Genomic DNA, 19,781 nt, shown 5'->3' with positions numbered 1-19,781 from the left:
ATAAAGATGGGAATAAGCTTCCTCTGAGAGGCCCCGTTTATCAGAACGGCGAGGACTGGATCTGGTCTACAGGTTCACACGGGGGTCGGGATTTGTGAGGGGGGGGTGGGGGGGGTGGCAGGCGTTTTGGGACCACACACTCTTACCAGTGGGAGAGCTCCTGAGGACCCATATGTCCTGAGCGGGGCTAGCAGGACTAGCTGGGGCTGAGGGCTGACTGCCAGGTGGAGCACCTAACAAACACACACACACACTTTAGATCCACGCTCACTGTTACTCCGCCCACTGAGGGAGGAGCTGGGGGCGGATCTACAGAGCCCACCACAGGACTGATGGAGAGGAGACGGGGGGTCAGGGTGGTGCTTGGAGGGGGAAGAAGAAACCAAAGAGATGGTTGGAAGTGTGTGTGTGTGTGTGTGTGTGTACCTGCAGGATCATAACCATGGGTGTATGAGTCGTCAGTCTGAATGATGGGGCCGTGGCTCGACGGAGGAGCTCTGGATGCAAAGTGTTGTCGTTGGGAAGGCATTGACGCTTGGCGGGAGAGGGTGCCCCCTAGTGTCAGGGAGACAGGTTTGGGTTGAGGATAGTGTGCGTGCGTGTGTGCTCGTCAGCGTGACCTGCATGCACAGGTGTATGAAGATGCAGTGAGGTCGTGTTTTATCGTTCTCTGAGTTTATGGAACAACAACTGAAAAAGAGCGGATTCACTGTAAATCCTCTCTGGTGTTACATCACCGACGACGCAGAGAGGGCTTACTTCTCCTTTGTCTGCTGTTGGTCCATGGTTGCTGACACCATTGACATTATCACAGAGCTCAGGCGCGCATGCACATGCACATGCACACACACACACACACACACACACACACACACACACACACACACACACACTGCTGAGTTTGCCTCATAAGCAAAGAGCCTGTCACCGACTTTAAGTCAAACTCTCTTTCTCTTGTCTCTTCTCCCTCAAGCATGAGCAGACACACACACACACACACACATACACACACACTTACATATACACACACTCACTCACTCACACACACACACACACACACACACACACACACACTCAGACAGACAGACAGACAGACAGAGACACACACACACAGCACATAATATCCCAACGTAGACTGTGAGGGCTTTAGCACTGAGCTGACACTCGGCAATCTGGCCATAGTAATCCTATTAATGTGTGTGTGTGTGTGTGTGTGTGTGTGTGTGTGTGTGTGTGTGTGTGTGTGTGTGTGTGTGTGCAGCCTGGCTTGTTGAGGACCTAGAAGTGAAGTGTTTTATCTTGTGTGTGTCTCTGTCTGCTGCTGCTGCTGCTGTTGGGCCCCTCGCTGCTCGTCCCACTGTTTGAATGTCAGTGGCTTTACAGCTGCAAAACAAACATGGGCTCATATTCCTTTTATTCACAGGGATTAAATCAGATGATTTACAAGCACGCTGACCCCCCCGACCCCCTCGACCCCCCCCTTTAGTGACCACACATGCCAACATGACAGATCCTTCTTGTGAACAAAGTGGCGAGATGTATTCTTGGCCCAGATATAACCACTGCCCCGGGTCAAGTTAGCCCTTTTAACACCACTCTGGCAGCTCGACCCCCCAGCGTGCCGAGTCTAATACGGCCCTGTGACCCTGAGTTATTATAGTCAGAGGGTGATGTGATTATATATATTAGCATGTAGGTGGATGAATTCTTTACTCAGCACTGTAGTGCGCAGCTACTGCAGTTAAACATGATCCAGGGCAAAAACTTTGCCTCCGTGGACCCTGACTCTCGCCTGTCTTCATGTTTACACTGTGTTTGTGCCCCACAGTGCAGCACAGTGGGGCAGATTCATCCCCCGAGAGGGAGGGAACACAGAGAGGCTCGGCGACTCGTCAGCAAAGATCCTCTATAACAAAAGATGAGGCATCACAAGCAGCGGCAGTGGGAGGAAATGGTTTACACTTCCTGTCTGGTAAGTGGTCGTGATAGCTTGTTCATGTCAAAACAAAACAACAACACAAGATACAGTTTGAATTTGTGCTTGATTTTGCTGCTTGTTTATATCTGATCAACCCAGAACAAGATCATATCAGTCCAATAACACTCTCCGTTTTCCCTCCAAAAACAGTTTAATAATAATAACACTAATAGTATTATAATAGTTTTATTTCACTTTTTACCTTTAATTCATGGTTTCACATATAAGTCCCTCTTATCCAGAGAGTATCATTAGACAGATATGATCTTGTTGATCAGTTATAAGCTAGCAGATCAAAACAAGTGGCAAAATCAGGTGTAAATTTTCTACTGAAGCTCGAGGTGTATTGTTGTATTGTTGTATTGTTGTATTGTTGTATTGTTTTGACACGGACAAGAAATTCATCAGATAGTGTTAAAAAACCAAGATAGGTCAGTCTGAATAAGGTTAGAAGTGTAAACCATTTCCTTCCACTGGCGCTGCTTGTAAAGCATCATCTCCATTATATATCTTTATGTTGTTGTTGTTGTTGTTGTTGTTGTTGTTGATGCTGATGTTGTGTTTGTCTACCTGCTCGTCTGCTCAGGACCTCCACCACTGAAGGGGGGAAGAAGCCCACACGGTCCGTGCCCCGCTGCGTGTCGTGGATGTGGCCTTTCCACCGGCCGTCCGAGTGCTGCTCCAGGACCTGAGACCAACAGATCAGGAAGCACACGGCGGCAATTCAGTAACAACTTTGGTGACTGTTTAAATTAAAAGGAAAATAAAAAATAAAATGTATTTTCCCTTTGTGAGGAACAAAAACAGCTTTCCAAACATTTCCCTTGTCAACTGCACATCAACTCTTAAGTATGCTCGTCATGTGTGTGACTCCTCCAGGCATTGCTTTTAAGACCATAATGAGAGAGCCAATGAGCTGGAAATGCACAGTCTATTCATTGTGAGTGTTAACAAAACGCCTGGAGAGGACAAAAAAAAAACCCAAAAAAACACCTCTGCCCTCACAAGACACGACACAACTACACACGAGTTCGTACAGGAGTCTGGATGTCACGATGACGCGTATAAAGATATCAAAATACACATCAGTGAGCACATAAACACGCACACGCATGAATTAGCACAAACGTCGTGTGTGAGGGAATGAGCAAACAAGCTGGTAATGAGAGAGTGACAGCAACAAGTTCGCGCCTGTTTCTCTGCTGCTGCTCAGGCTTCACTAAATTACCCCACAACATCCACCACAAATCCTAACAACAACACTTCACTCACACAAGTCCTCATCATGTAATCCTGTGATTCCCCTGCAACGAGCGAAGCAGCTGCAACAAGGTGTAGAGTGGATTTACAGATGCTGCCATAAAGGAAACAACGCACCTGTATAAAACCCGTGTTACAGCGGAGAGCTGCAGCCAGGTGAAGGTGTTTGTGTCTTTTCCATCGTTTGTCCGTCTCACGACAGGTCGGTCGTTAGATCCACAATGACTCAGAAAGATATACTCTACAAGTGTGTCATGAACTTTCTCTAAGAGTCTGTGTTTTCTTTGTCAACATGCCAAGATCAGACAATAACGTATTCTTGCCTTTTGAGACGGAGTTCAAAGAGTCGCAAATTCTTGGTCGACACACGCGACAGCTCACATGCTGGACCCAGATAAATCAGTTTGCCGCACAGAGGTGACTGGAAGGTGGCGGCAGGAACTTACAGCTGAGTTCACAGGAGCCACTCTGTGTCATGTAAAAAAAACTAGAAGAGGGAAGCCAAAAATATTCTGAGGAGTAAGTGTTTTTGTCAGGATGTGGGATCCCAGACGCTACCTTGAATGTACGGTTGCACGATATGCAAAAAATAAATAAAAAAATCATATTGTGATTATTTCGTCAGATATTGTGATTTCAGTTGGAGTGATTGTTTTTTCATTTTCACTGAAAAAAATATAAAAATGATGATGATGTGATTTTTGTTGGTCTTGTACCGAACAAACATGTTTCCTTTGTGTCTGGAGAATGTGATCTGCAGGTCGGGGCGTCTCTGTAGCTTATGATATTGATTAATTGTGACGCTCTAGTCTGTTGTTTGTGACTATGACAGACAACACAATAACAAATGGTCAACCATTACGCCTCCTCACTCTTATTTTCATCTGTTGGCTCAGGGTGATACTGTGTCGTCTGATCCTGGTATTAAGCAGCTGGCAAATCACAACCCCCCCCCTGTCTATATGAAGTGTTTTTATGATGATCAATTAAAGCCCACAGTTTCTCTGTGAGCTCCCAGCGGAGCTCAGAGTCAGCGAGAGCTGTCAGGTGGATGTTTGAGTAGTGCTCATGTGCGTTGTGCTAATTTGAGGTCTGGGACACAAAGACGAGGCGCTACCAGTGACTGACTTTGGCACCAGCCGGGAGTCGTAACAAGAAACTGTGGCACCGCTACACCCTGCTCCCTCACATTGTCCCTGATCGAGGGACATGAACGGGCTGAGAGAAAAAAAATCATATACCATTTTAAATTTCTGAAAAAGCTATGATGCAAATCACTGTGTGAAATATGTCTCTGTATGAAATAATGAAGACAACAAAGCCCCAGTTAAACATGAAGCAGGAGTATGGCAGAAATACTGAGAGTCTGCTGAGGCACAACAACTCAAAACTCAACTCGACAAGCTGCAGAGTGAACCTCCGACTCACTGTGGTGAGCAGCCGTTACAGAGACCTGCTTCTTTCAACCGACACACACAGACAAACACAGGTACCATAATGAGGTCTCCGGCCCGGAGGTTGAGGGCGGTGGGGTCGTGGAGATTCCAGTAATCCTTCACCGCTCTGACCTGGAGGGAACTTGATGCCTCTGCAGAGAGAGAGAGATACAGAGTCGACATCATCCACCTCTGACACCTGTGCTCATCCACCTCTCCTCCCCTGTTTAAATCTCATACAGGTGCTCATGAACTAAACAGCGACCGACCTCTGAGCAGCTGCTTGATTTCCCTGCTGGCTGTGGACGTGGTGAACTGGTTGACAATATCCAGAGCTGTCTGGTTGTAGGTGTTGCGCATGTTCACATTGACGCCCGCCTAAAAAAACACACACACACACACACACACACACACACACACACACACACACACACACACACACACACACACACACTGGGATTACTGTGGACTTTTAAAACAAACCCTCCTCCCTCCTTTATTAAAGAACAACACGGGAGTTGTCGTGTGAAAGTTTTCAGCGTTGTCTTTCTATCTGCACCTTCGATACAAAACGATCAGTGTCAGCCTTTAAAATCACACACCGGCTGAACTGAGATACTTAGTTTGTGGCGTCTTCACTTACATCAAGCAGCAACCGCACCACTTCCGTTTTGCCGTACAGGGCGGCTTCATGCAGAGACGTTCCCGCTTTGGTGGCTCTGTTGATGTCGATACCAGCTTTGAGCAGCAACCTAGGAAATCAAATCAGAAACACGTATGTGAGGCCACAGGCGACACTCAGAAACAGACTCATTCATTCAACTGTTGCAGACATCTGCAACATCTCATTAAGCCATGTACCCCCCACTCTCACACACACACACACACACACACACACACACACACACACACACACACACACACACACAGATCTCTCTGCCCTGTCAGAGGCTCAGATGTAGGAATGCTGATGGCGTTGTATCCAGAGAATGGTGGAGGAGGAAGAGGAGGAAGAGGTTCACTATGTGAAGGTTGAATCAGGTTTGAAAGATTTAAACAACACTGAAGCTGCTGCAGAATATTATCCAGCTTCATGTGCACAGTGTTTTCTGAATGTACATGCAGTGAATCTGATCTAATCTCTTTATCTTTGAAATGTTGTTTTACTGTAAAATTGCAAGTTATAATCATAATAACTGATTTTTTTGTAAAAGTACAAATTTTTTCTCATAAAAAAATGTAAATATTATTAGTATTAAAAAATATCAGTATTAAAATAAATATAATGTGATACTGCAACTTGATTCTAAAAAGGTTACAATCATAATATCATGATATAAATATATTTTTCTCTTGTAAAATATGGGAGCAGAACACACGTAACAACTGCTTTTCAATATGAAAAATCTGAGCGTGGGTTAAAAAGCTTGCTCTAAGTGGGACACCACGGAGAGGTGGGACAGACAGGAGAAATATTAAGCCATGATGCAGTATGATGAAAAAAAAGAAGCCTGGAGCGAACCTATTGTAACCTGCTCCTTCTTCCTTTACTCAGCAGAAAAAGTTTTAATCTTGTTGGAATGAAACCTTGAGACGGCTGAATGTCTGAACACTGTCATAAAGCTTCCTCATCTCTGTCCTGCAGTTACGCAGCTGGTTTACTCTCATACTGTATACTCTACACAAACTGTACTGCGTGTATACACTAGGATGTATAGAATATATACATACACAATACTAAAATCAACAACAAACATTTTCCCCGGGACAAAATCCTCTGTGTTCACGTGTTTGCACCTCCAGCTCTAACCAGACCTAGAAAGCTTCTCCTGCTACACAAAAAGTAAGCACTATAAGACGCCTGCTGCATAAGTATGGCAGTCTTTGAAGAGACGTAAATCCCTTAGTGGGAGATCACAGGCAAATTCTCCTGAGTAAACTCTGAATAAACTTGTGTGCTAATGCAGTGGATTTTTTATTTTTTTATTTATTTCTTTTTGTGTTGGAGCCTCGACTTCTCTCCTGCACGTCTGCTATTCGACACCCCAGTTCAGGAGAGATGGAGCGGGTGTGTTGCAAAATGAGATCTGATCATTCAGAGGATGGGAATCGTTAGCAGCATGTCTGAGAGGCAGGGTGGAGCTACTTGGCTGAGTACATACATATTTACACAGATATGCTGGTATATAAAAAACACACTGAGCTGCTCTCGGGTATCTGAGATGGAGTATCACTACAGTGCAGCATGTGCTCTTTGTGAAGGTGGATGTCGTTCGTGGGTTTTGCTTTCTGTAGCTACCTGAGGGGGAAATGTTCAGCACCTGGGGCTCTGCATGAATGAGTAATTATTAATTAATTATTAATTACTAGCGCAAACTGTTAGCACTGTTAGCAGTTGTTGTATATACAGTATAGTAGTTAGAAAGTAGCAGCAATAGTAGTTGTAAAAGCACTGACAGCTAGGGTGACCAGATGTCCCTGTTTTTAATGTTTGTAATTAAAAACTGAAGTCCAGCTTTGTACTTGTTTTGGCCAACAGAGGGGGCTGGCTGCTAGCTATAGCAGCTTCACAAGTGAAGCTAAAATAATCAAAAATAAAGTTATCCAATCAAATTTTTTGTTGTTGTTGTTGTTTCTAGGCAGAGAAAGGGTTTGCTGACTCACTCACTGGAGTTCACAACCAGGCAGTAAACTAACAAAAACAAACATACTTCAAACAAACGTTACGGCTGCTTCAAAGGTAGGGAGTCGTCATTTTATCAGTCGACCCTCACAATAGTTTATTACAATACAACAGTTGGCGTGGTCAAAATACATGACTGCCCCTGGTTTTCATTTCAGATACCTGGTCAGCTTACTGACAGCCCTAGTAGTGAGGATAGTAGTACTAGTAAAAATTGTTGTTGCAGTAGTTAAACTAGCTGTGGTTTAAGTGGCATTAGTAGCAGTATAGTAGTATGAATAGTAGCAGCAGTAGTTGTAGTTGTTGTAGCAGTAGTTAGTAGCAGCAGTAGCATAGTAGTAGTACTACTACCAGCAGCCCTAGTAATGGTGATAGTGGTAGCAGTAGAAGTTTTAGTTTTAGTACCAATAGTTATTGAAGTAGCATTAGTAGCAGTAGAGGTAGTAATGGTAACAGTGGGAGCAGTAGTTATGCTAGGTGCAGTAGCAGACGTACTTCAGCACTAGTAATGTTGATAGCAGTAGAATTAGCATGAGAAATAGTAGCAGTCGTACCAGAGATACCACCAGTAGTAGTATTGGTAGTTGCTGTAGTAGCAGTGTTATCACAGGTAACAGAGGTAACTGTCACAACAGAGGTAGCAACAGTAGTAATTTTAGTTATAGAGGTAACAACAATAGTCATCATGTAGCAGCAATAATAGCCCTGTAATAGCAGTGCACTCATAGCCTTAGCAGCGCTAATGGTAGCAGTAGTAAAAACTGTCTTACTAAAGGTGGTAGTATTAGTAAGAGTAGCAGTAGTGTTAGTGGTGGTAGTAGCATTGGTAGCAGTAGCAGCTGCAGTGATAGCATTGGTAGCAACAGTAGTAGTTGTAGTTATGGTTGCACCAGTAGTAATGTTGGTGGTTGCATTAGCAGTAGCAGAGTTGTAGCAGCTGTAATAGTAATAGCAGTAACACTGATAATAGCCCAAGCAGGGGTAATATTAGCAGTAGCATTAAAAGTACTAATAGTGGCAGAAGTAGCATTAGTAGCACTAGCGTAAGTATTGAAGTTGTAGCAGTGTCATCAGTAGAAGACGTAGGAGCAGTAGTAGCAGCCATGACAGTAGAGGTATTTGTAATTCTTGTAGTAGCAGCCGCAGCAGCAGTAGTGGAGCTGGCAATAATTACATTGGCACCAGAGGGAGCATGGCTAATAGCAACAGAGCAGGTAGCAGCAGTAACAGCAGCGGCAGCTGTGGTGTAAGTAGAAAGATGAAAGGGCAGAAATACACATGTAGACTTCTATTACTGTCCCTTTCAACACTTCAACCTTACTTGATGATGTCTTTGTGACCGTTCCTGGCTGCCAGGTGGAGTGGGGTGGTGGATGGGGAGTCCAGGCTCTCGTGCCCTCCCTCCCCCTCTAACAGCGCTGCCACCATGTTACTGCTCAGCAGCAACTGAGCCACCTGAAGAGAAATCAAACGCAATGAAATGAAGATGAAGCGTTGGCTGGGAGAACACAAGAGTGGCAGAATTAGGGCAAGAATTACAGTATTAGAAACACACACACACACACATATATATATATATATATAAAGATATGTATGCAAAGCCAAGCTAGCTGAGGCTGCATGGTAGAAATATATGAACTAAAATAATGTACTGTATATAAAGATAGCCCAGAGAAGCTTATCCACTACTCAGCAGCTGTCTAAAGATATATGGCCTCGAATGACACACACACAGACACACACACACACACACACACAGACACACACACACACACACACACGTACACACAGACACACACACGCAAAAACAGCCCAAAGCTTTTTATTCTTTCACAGCTAAAGTGCAAACTCAGACCAGACAAGAAAACATTTAACAGGCGTGTGTGTGTGTGTGTGTGTGTGTGTGTGTGTGTGTGTGTGTGTATATGTCTAATTCTGAATTACAGGGCCAGCTATACATCTCAGAGCCGGGCTTATCCACTGATGTGACAGACAAACAGTGAAACACACTGCAATGTGCAATCCCTTTAATGTGACTGTGTGTGTGTGTGTGTGTGTGTGTGTGTGAGCCACTGAAGCTTATTTCCCTTTCACTCAAACGAGCTTAATTTATCTGGGTCACTTCATCTGAGTCGGAGTTCATGTTCATCAGAAAAAGGACAGAATGGGGAGTTTTCACATGCAGATAATTGGATTGGAATAACTACATGAATGAAGCAGATCACTACATGGGGTTTTAGTCTCTCAATGAAAAGACCAGCACAAGCTCCGAGTTCTCCAAATGGCACTGTGAGGTCGTTCAACAGCTCCACAGCTGTAATCCTCACCGATACAGATCAGTACCAGCGTATCTCTTAGAGCTTCACGAAGGGGACTGTTCTCGTTTCAGGTTCTTTAAGACATTTCATCTTTCCTCCAAAAGGCTTCTTCACTTCCGTCGGTCCTCTCGTCGGCCAAAATGTGCACGAACACAAAAATGTCTTTAAACAAGTGGCCCTTGTCTTTTGGATGTAGGTGGGCTGCTGAGGCCTGACCTGAGCAAACTGGCTCTTCTGTGTCGTGTCGTGAACGTATGAAGCCTTTGTTTAGTTTTCCTTCACATACAGGTCTGTGCATTCCTCTTGACGCCATCTACGTCAAACCGGAACGACCACCGCTAAACAGAGGAAGAAGACTCTCCGATGAGAGGTGAAGCGTCTTCCAGAAGCTCCAGTCCAGCTGCCTTCATTAAGCTCTGAGGCCCCGTTCACACCTGGCTAACGAGTGTCCAAATGACACTACAGAGGTTGTCGGGGAACATGAAATCCGATCTACTCACCAGTGTTTATACAAACTGTCACTAACTCTGTCAGAGGAAAGGCTTTTGTAGAAGAGGTCAGAGCTGAATCAAACTACAGGATGTTTAGTCATGTGACTGTGGTGTCGTTGGTTTATAAGCTAACATTAGCTTTTTACTTCTGATGATTGTCTTTAGGCTCAAACATCATAAAGTGGAGTTCAGTAGTAAAGATAGAGAACTACAATAAAACAATTATGTCAAATACATCACATTGAAGGTGTAAAAAGTTATTTTAATAAAAGATCAACATTCTTGGATATACACACAAGAATCTGCTCACGATGTTCTCATACCTTCAGTCTCCCAAACTCACAGGCCAGATCCAGAGGAGTCTTCTTGGCCTTGTTCATCACACAGGGATTAGACTGGTGCTGCAGCAGCATCTCAGACTGACAGGGAAAAGAGGAGAGAAAGTGATCTCACCTCATGTATTATCAACATGCTCTCACACGCCCATCATCCCAACACATCCTGTGTGTGTGTGTGCGCATTTTTTGTGTCTTTGAACAGAAGCGGAGGAACATATGATAGCTCTGGTCCAGCCTGTGTTTAGTATTGTGTCTTATGGGGGGGGTCAGGGCTTGGTATGGCTTATATGACAGGTTGAGGTGTGTGTGTGTGCGTCAATGATGTGTGTTATCTGTCCATTAAGATGTTCCAGGAGCCAAACAGATGAGGCAAGGGGAAAGGAATATGTGTGTTCAGTGCCTGTAGACTCTGGTGAGAAACCTGTGTAATGGCATTAATGGTATTACTGGTATTGTTGGCGGACAATACTGGCTGAGACACAAAGGGGGTAGATTTCAGTGAAATGTGAGGACAGGTAATGCCTCGAAACTTTGCCTTTGGCGGCTGTGAGTGTGTGTGTGTACTCACCACCTCATAATGTCCGTACTGAGCAGCGAGATGTAACGGTATCTGTCCATCATGGGAAGGGGAGTTGACTGAAGCGCCGGCTCTCAGCAACAATAAGACGGAGTCGGCTTTACCCTGCCACGCTGCGTAGTGGAGAGGACGCATGCCTAGAGACAGGAACCACAGCGAGGGACGGAGTCAGGGAGACGGGAAAAGAAAAGACAGAAACATCCTAACATGCAGGTCCTCTCTTAACTGTTTGGTAACCATGGTAATTAAGGTGCGGACCTGATTTAGGAAAAAAAGCCATAACAGATGAATAGTTCCCAACTTAGGACAGGAAAAGTGTTTTACAAAACTAAAATCAGCTGCATATGTGACATCATCAGGGTCATCAGGTGACCTCAGCTCAGGCTCGGAGATTACAAAAAGCCAGTGTTACAAAGTCGTGGCCTGGAGTTTGAAAGGTGTCAGTGTTAAGTAAGTCACAGAGTAAACTAACATAAAAACCATCAGGCTGCATTATGGGAAATGTAGGAGGCAGTGTGTTTGAAATCAAACCCATACCAGGGATTAAAAGTCAGGACGCCTCTGCTGCTTGTTTAAATTGTTTAAACAGAGAATGTTTCTCGCACGTTCTCCATCTAATTTTGAAACTTGCCACTTGTTTGTTTTTTCTGCTCAAAACTGGAATTTGTGATTTTAGGGAAAATCCCTTGGAAGTTGGTCAGTGGAAGAGATGAACTCTTCACTTTCCAACTTGCAAAAGCTCTGAAGGTTTAGGTTTGATTGTTTCATCAGATGTCCTCTGCCGCCCCGGGGGCTGATAGATCTCGACACATCTCGTCTTGTGATCAAGTAGTTAATAAAGTTACGGTTGACTCACTCGTAGCGCCTCAGCTCTCTTCCCCGGAGGGTTACTGCTACATTTCACAAAAGTGTAATAAGTCTGACGTTAGCGGAGGTGATTTTCAGAGTCTAAGAAAGTTGCCAGGACGGGGTAAAATTTAAACTCAACCTAAAATAAAATGTAACTTGAGAACTCTATAGCTGACACACACACACACACACACACACACACACACACACACACACACACACACACACACACACACACACTTATGAGCGCTACATGCCTCCGGTCTCAGCGGCCGAGATGCCACTCCTGCACAAATTCTACTAAATCTGTTCCACTTGAGGTCTGAAGATATTTGTCGTTGCACTGCTGTCGAGGCAGACAGACTTCAAAGTGAATCATACTTATTCATATGGGTCAAACTTATTTTCAGCTGAGTGTCAAAAACTTTCAGATTCAATTTAACCACAACTGAGTTCCCAGCATTGAACAGCTTTTTTCCCTGAGTTCTGGGTTTGTGCGGTGACGCAGGTTCAGCTGGTGAAGCTGTTGATACCGTTGATGTCCTTGATATCCACTGTGGCCTGGGCCTCCAGCAGCAGAGACAGCAGCTCCGTGGTGCCCGTCAGAGCGGCATGGTGCAGCGCTGAGAAGCTGTGGGCGAGACAGAGGAGGAGGGAGGGAGGAGAGGGAGGTCAAGGCGAGGAGGGGGAGAGACGAGGAGACGAGCAGGGTCATAAATCATAGTCATGACTTTACAGCAGGTGAGTCCTTTTTAAAAGTCAGACTGAAATATGTGTGTGTGTGTGTGTGTGTGTGTGTGTGTGTGAGAGAGTGTGTGTGTGCGTCTGTGTCTGAGAGTGTGTGTGTCTGTGTGTGTGTGTGTGTGTGTGAGAGTGTGTGTGTGTGTGTGTGTGTCTGTGTGTGAAAGTGTGTGTGTGTGTGTGTGTGTGTGTGCCTGTGTGTGAGTGTCTGTGTGTGAGAGTGTGTGTGTGTGTGTGCCTGTGTGTGAGTGTCTGTGTGTGAGAGTGTGTGTGTGCCTGTGCGTGTGTGTGTGCCTGTGTGTGTGCGTGAGTGTGTGTGTGTGTGGTTTTTTCTCATCTAGTTTTCGTTATTTCATTGGTTTAAGTTTACGATGATAACTCTGGTGTGAGTTCATCTGATGACAGTGGCTTTATAAAGGTGGACGACATCACAGCTCCCAAAAGTGAGGTCACAAACCCCGTTAGCAGCTGGGACGTTGGTTTCTGTAATTTTAGGTTGTTCTGATCACACTGAGGTTTAAGTGTTCATTTTTTTTTAATAAGTTTGGTTGTAATTAGTTGTATGATGCTATGAAAAGGGGGTGTGACATCACTGACAGCTGAGATTGACTCCACCCCCCCCATCACTACTGTGCAAACTCATTACCAGCTCAAGATGGCGGCGCCTGTATCTGGGCTTCATTTTAGGGCAGTTGGGAAGAAGTGGAGTCGTGTCGTCCATCTTTATTTACAGACAGTGGAGTTCATCAAAGCTTCAGAGATGAAATGTGTGTGTTTGTGTCAGTGTATTCCACACAGAGAGAAATTAAATTAAAGGCATAAATTCTTGGCGGTGAGTTTTTCTTTTGCTTGGGGGCAACACAGACACCCTGAGTGTTCCTGGGGAGACGACCCTCCGATGAAAAACACAGGCAGAGCTGGAGCTGGAACTCCCCCCCCCCCCCCCCCCCCCCCCGAAATAAAAACTACAGTACAGAGGGCTTTCAGGTGATTTCACACAGCCTCAGGCACAGCAGGAGCCCTGAGCTCTCGGGCACCAGTGGCAATTTAAAAGCTCGGCTACACGTGGAGAGAGAACTGACTGCAGCTGTGTCGAGTCCAAAAGTTACACTATCGAGTTTTTGTTAAAGTGAACCGTCATAGCTCACGTCGTAAACCTATAGAGTAACGAGATCAGTGGGTTAACCAGCTGATTCTGGACGACTAACTCACTCACCCACTCTGGGAAATCAGTATTTCCACAGCACGACAACGTGAAGTTTACACATCAATAAAACCACTTTGTCATTGTCATTGTTGACTCTGTAGAAAAGTCTGTTCATCTCAACAACAAAGAGCAGAAATATCAGTCATGAAATAAAAATCTCCGCTGGAACAAGATTAGCTTAGCATAGCATAAAGACAGGAAGCAGGGAGGACAGCTGGCCTGACTCCGTCCTAAGGTTAAATGTATGCAGAGGTGTGTGTGGTTACAGTGGAGCCTGGCGTCGCTTTCAGGTGATTTCATGAAGGTAAACACAGTGACAGTCATGTGTAAAGGCACTGTAATGCAGAGTGATACGAGTATGTCGCCCTTAAAATAACAGTGAAATACGCCATTGACTTCAGAATGGGTATTTGTTGGTCAATCGCTTTCCGCTGCCACAGACCTGACAGTCACCTGACCAACCCGTGTTGACACCAACATGTCTGTGGGCGCTCAGAAGGGCGCAAGTGTATTTGCTATTTAAACAACAACGTGGACGCCGGACGGAAAAATGACAACTGTGTCGGTCTGAAACCAGGAAAGACGAAGCATCACGTTTGAAACGCGGCTCTTTGTGATTCCAGGTGAGAAATGATGAAGTTTAGACGTTTGTGTACAGTGATAAAAAAAAAAAATCTAAGGGATCTCCAGACAGTAAAGTAGCTCATCTTATCAGTCACATCTTTTAGGCCTCAATGCTCCTCAGACACACACACACACACACACACACACCTTCATTCATCCAGCAGAACAAACCTTGTCCACATCCTGCGTCACCTGTTGCAGCCACTGTCTAAGACTCTGAATGTGTCTCTCAGGAACGATGTTGACTCAACGACTGTTTGCTCACCTTCCCCTCTGCACTGATCTCAAACATCACAGGTAACACACACACACACACACACACACACACACACACACACACACACACACACACAAAGCGATGGACATGTTTTATTTCAACACCCCTATTGTGTATCACCTCCCGCACACTGCACTGACCCTGCATGTAGAGACACGCATCCGGCCTAAGTCAACGCATACACACATTGCACACACACCAACACTCACAGCGCCGTGCGTTGGGGGGTTCTCTGCATGTCTGATGGCCTACTTTGATATAAAGAATACATTTGACGGATAAGAACAGAGACTAAACAACCTGAAAAAAGCATCTTTGAAACAAGAAAGAGTCTGTTATTCTGGTCCAATATGAGCCACAACAAGTACTGTCACTTTACATATAAATATATATACATATATATGTTTCTATATAAGTAAAACTAGTCATAAAATAACTGTTTGTGCAAAATCATCTCCATAAAAAAACCTACTCGAGAAGTGAGGGATGTTGTTTGGGGCTTTCAACTGCATCTCACAGTCTATTCATCTATAATTTTACAAAGACCTACATTTTATTTTTTTTCTCAGAGCCTGTCAAGCTTTAAACTTCTCCACACAGAAGCTGCAGAAGTGTGCAAGAAGCTTGAGCATCTATCTCAGTATCTTAACAGTTTGGAGGGTGTTGTTTTTTGTTTTTTTTTTTGCCTCCAAAACCAGAAAACACGAAGCCAAAGGCATTTCATACAACACAGCGTTACACCCACCAGACTCGCTGGTTAGCCCTCACCAACAGTTTCCTTCTTGTACTTACAATGCTACTGCTAACTATCTCCACACTGCAATACAAGAGCAATGCTTTGCTTATTTATTTGGATGCATTTGCAGTCTACTCTATTCTATTCTATTCTGGCCATTTTATTACATAATGTCAGTGAAGATAAGACAGGAAATTCAGGAAATGACATGTAGCTAATGGTCCGGCTGGCCGGGAGTCGAACCGGGGACTCACTCAGGACGCCCCTCATATTCTCATATTTCACAGATGAGTTGACTCATACCAACGACAGATTCTTAATTCAAACTAAGCAAACTCAATTTCCTGTCATTAGTTGTTTTGTTTTTTTTTTTTTACATTAGATAATAACATACTGCAAGTTCTACATGTCAGTGTATGTGTGTGGTTCAGTTTGTGAGTCACACTGTGTGAAGACAAACAGGAGGCTGACAGCCAGAGGTCAGGCATCAAAGACACAGTGACTCCTGCGTTACATTCATTTGACTCAACTTCATGCTTCTCTTACAGGCTGACACACACACACACACACACACACACACACACACACACACACACACACACACACGTCTTACCCTTCTGAGTCTTGGTAGTTGATGTTGAGCCTCTTGGTGGAGCCCAGCAACTCTGGAAAAAGACAGATGGAGAAAGGAGAGGGGGGGTGGGGGGTTGGATGACAACCATTAGTATATGGTGACATATTTGTCTTTTCATCAGAGCTCTCCAGAAATCCCTCCATCCCCACAGGACCCTGTGTGTGTCTTTCTCCCCTGCACTTCTCCCCGTCATCACTCCTTCCTTCAAACAACCTGACAGCCTCGACAGGATCGAGGAGCTTTCCTCACCTCCTCCTGCCTCACCCTGCCTCCTCTCGGCGCGTCTGACACCCTCGCTGCAGACAAATGATTCATAAACAAATGATTGTGCCTCGCAGAAATGTACCATTCCACCTCATTTACACTGCCATCTCATCACAGGTCTTTGGAATAGAGAGTGACAGCCATAAAACACGAGCATGTCAGAACAAAACATGTATATGTTTCTTTTTCCACAGGAGCACTCGCTGCAGAAATAGCATGAGTCTGTTAGCAAGACTGAACAAGTCGTTTTTCACTCACCTTGGAGGAGACAGACCGCTACTTGTCCCATGGCTTACTTGTTCATTCTTTCTCCAAAAGGAAATAACATCGTCTATTCATCTATTCTCTTTCACCAGTCCGACTTCTGCCACAATAACATCTGTAAAAATGTGCTGGAGCGTAAAACTCTATATTTTCAGACTGTTTACAATGTCCCTGATTCAATAGCAGTTGCCTGCTGGTCCCAGCTGTCACATAGTATTATAATAATAAATATTTTTGGCTAGAAAATGGATCAAGATTTTTTTGTCAAAGGTATCAAAGTCAAAACTTTTATTGTGACAACACGAACTTCCTCCTCTACATGCGTAATCTTCTTTTCTCTAAGTATCCGACTCCAATCAAACCTGGCCATCATCCCAACGCTCTACTCAACCCTTAAATCCTCATTTTAAATCATGTCAAACTAAACTTCCAGACGTCAAATATGATGCATCTACCTCCACCTCACACATTCATCTGCAGCCCCTGAGCGGGACGGGAACCTGTCCTCACACAGCTAAATATCCTTGGACGTCCTACAGCTGCGAGCTACTGTAAAGGCCCCACAGTCCACCGAGACCCACACAGGAACCGAACTGCCAAGCTCTGGAAATACAGAGCCATTCATCGCAGTCAATCTCCCTTACTGTTTTCTCCCACATAGATGTGGGAAATCACAGAAGTGTGTGTGTGTGTGTGTGGTATGAATAAATAGACTGTGTAGACTTATTGTTCTGTTAGTGAACAAACTAACAAGTTTGATAACTGATGTTTAGCTCATTAGCTCAGTTTTATTTTCCCTTTTCAATTAAATGAAACAGAACAGTGTAGAGCAGTGGTTCTCAAAGTGAGGTCTTGGGACCTCCAGGGGTCCTTGAGGAGGCTCCTGGGGGTCCTCAACAAAAAGGGGAATCATTAATTTCACCATATTTCCATCCATGAGTAAAACTACGACAGGATGTGTGAATATTTTGGTCATAGTTTCAAACATTTTCTGTAATAAAACATCTAAAGGCAAAAATGCTCATCATGTTATTATCATCCACAGGAATGACAGCTAAAACTGTGAAATTAGACCCATAAGGAAATAAATCTGAATATGTAATGTCTCAGTAGAAAAGAATGAATTTCTATGAGTAAATCTTATGTGACAGAAACATGGATTACATCATCAAAAGAGAAGGTTTAACAGCAGCAGCTGCAGCGAAAAGCTGTGTAGAGACCGACAACAGACATTTCATATTAAAGAAATAAAAGGGTAAAAGAATATGAAGCAATTTGTGAATTCATAGCATATAATTTGGTCCCCACTGGTGCCCAGATTACATATATATATATTCAATTCTCATCTTTGTGGTTTATTTATGTTTCCAGTGCATTTTGTTTTTGCACATAAAAACATACAAAACAGGTTTTTTTTTTTTAACAGAACGTAGGTAGATGAAATTTTATAAATATCTAAGGAACTTTATAGGAGACGTCGAAGATTTCTCGTGGAGCTCTGTGGATAAAGAATGTATTCTCCCTTCCATGCTTAGGATATCAGTTCCCAATGGAGCCTCCCATGTCAGAAATGCAGAAATTCACGCCCTGTGGGGGGGGGTTTTGGAGGAAGCATCAATATGCACAGCCCAGGGTAAAGTCATGCTTTATATTTGAAGTAATCATTTTACAGCAGTCAAGTGGAGTTTACTAACAGGGCGGTGGTGGAGCTGCTGCTGCTGAAGACTCAAACACAGAAAAAACCGGAGCCTGGAGGCACAGAAAGGCACATTGATAATGAGACAGATAGAAGGGTTGGGCTGCCTGCCAGGACGGGGTCTAAACTGTCCCAGTGGTATGGAAAGAACAGGGCCTTTCAGGAGTTCTAGTTACAACACGAGCCAACATTCCTCACATAGCACGCCCACCACGCTCTCCTACTCGCTCGCCGTCTCTCCGAGTGTGAACCTACAGAACTGTCAGCCACCTTTTCTCTGCTCTGCTCTCTGCTCCCTCCCTCCTCCCTCCTTTGTGCAGAAGTAGTAGGGGGCTCAGATTCTGACATCACAATCAATTACATTACCAGCACGCTGACTCTACCGTCTGTGTGTGTGTGTGTGTGTGTGTGTGTGTGTGTGTGTGTTCGTAGCTGATGCAAACAGATGTGTAGTAAATTGCATTTTCTTGCAGAGACAGGGAAATTACAGGGTTCGTTTTTTCCTGCAGAAACCGACGTCGCTGCAAACAAAAATGATTGAATCTGAGGAGTTGTCAGTGTGGAAGCCCTCCATTGTTTTCTGTGGTTACAACAAACAAAGCAAAGGGACCACGTGACGCTGTGTTTTGATAGCCTCATCAGATACATAAGCAGTGCTCCCAACTACTGTTGTTACGCTCCCTCTGCACCTTTCTAATAGGAGCAGAAGCATCTGGACAGACGAAAGGGATGCTGCTGCTTTGATGTGGAGAGAGCGGTTCAGACAGGAGCGAAGGGAAATAAAGAGAGTAGGAGGAGAAGTTAGGGTCTATTCGTCCTTTCAGGTGAGATGAGGAGAATGTTTTTCACTGTGTGTGTCAGGTGCACAAACAAGAAAACATGCAGAGGACTTTTCTGCAACACATCAGTGTGCAAACAGCTTCAGAGGAAGAGGAGAGAGGAGGAGCAAGAGCTGGAAAATGTAAACAAAAAAATAAAAGATAACAAAAAAAAAAGATGGTTCGCGTGTGTTTGTCTCCAACAAGGCTGCAGCTGGCAGAGAGTCTGTTGCTTTGGTTTGCATGGCTGCAAAAAATCATTTTAAAGCGCCTTTGATCATCTTCTATGCTTGTGAAAAACTGGAGGGAAAATGAATAAAAACATAAGGGAACCAAATCACACCAAAACAGTGAGCTCAAAGACGATAAAACAGGACACATAACTGATAATTCTGTGTGGTTTTTGTCACTATGGGAAACGCTTTTTACATTACACAGTAATTTCACCCATTGTTGTTATAAATACATGGATAAGTGCAACTTTTAAAGCTCCTCCAGTGTAAAGGTCTGTGTCCATGTGTAGTGTGATTACAGATCAGCTCTAGCTTCTATATTAATACTGTGAAAGTATCAAAGCCTCAGTCCACAGA

The 19,781-nt window shown here is 44.3% G+C and overlaps 1 protein-coding gene across 2 annotated transcripts in view; it reads right to left on the bottom strand.

The window, feature by feature from the left end:
- Positions 1-17,172, bottom strand: part of LOC111651942 (caskin-2) — a 26,970-nt gene extending 9,798 nt beyond the window's left edge. Inside the window, exons 1-12 of one of the 2 annotated variants that reach the window (XM_087172837.1) lie at positions 16,672-17,172; positions 16,129-16,180; positions 12,464-12,561; positions 11,073-11,218; positions 10,490-10,585; positions 8,679-8,812; positions 5,318-5,426; positions 4,944-5,052; positions 4,732-4,826; positions 2,549-2,666; positions 427-555; positions 147-233 (exon numbers count right to left, since the gene is read on the bottom strand). In XM_087172837.1, coding sequence (XP_087028963.1) covers positions 147-233; positions 427-555; positions 2,549-2,666; positions 4,732-4,826; positions 4,944-5,052; positions 5,318-5,426; positions 8,679-8,812; positions 10,490-10,585; positions 11,073-11,218; positions 12,464-12,561; positions 16,129-16,180; positions 16,672-16,702 — 1,204 coding nt within the window. In that variant the 5' untranslated portion in view covers positions 16,703-17,172. The remainder of the gene's footprint in view (positions 1-146; positions 234-426; positions 556-2,548; positions 2,667-4,731; positions 4,827-4,943; positions 5,053-5,317; positions 5,427-8,678; positions 8,813-10,489; positions 10,586-11,072; positions 11,219-12,463; positions 12,562-16,128; positions 16,181-16,671) is intronic. The other variant, XM_087172838.1, reaches the window with a different exon arrangement.
- Between the last annotated feature and the right edge of the window lie 2,609 nt (positions 17,173-19,781).

This window comes from Seriola lalandi, unplaced genomic scaffold, assembly GCF_002814215.2.
Source record: "Seriola lalandi dorsalis isolate HSWRI2012SDOR001 ecotype SW California unplaced genomic scaffold, Sedor1 jcf7180002053876, whole genome shotgun sequence".
In the NCBI taxonomy this organism is placed as follows: Eukaryota; Metazoa; Chordata; class Actinopteri; order Carangiformes; family Carangidae; genus Seriola; species Seriola lalandi.
This window is presented reverse-complemented; position numbering and strand designations above follow the sequence as displayed.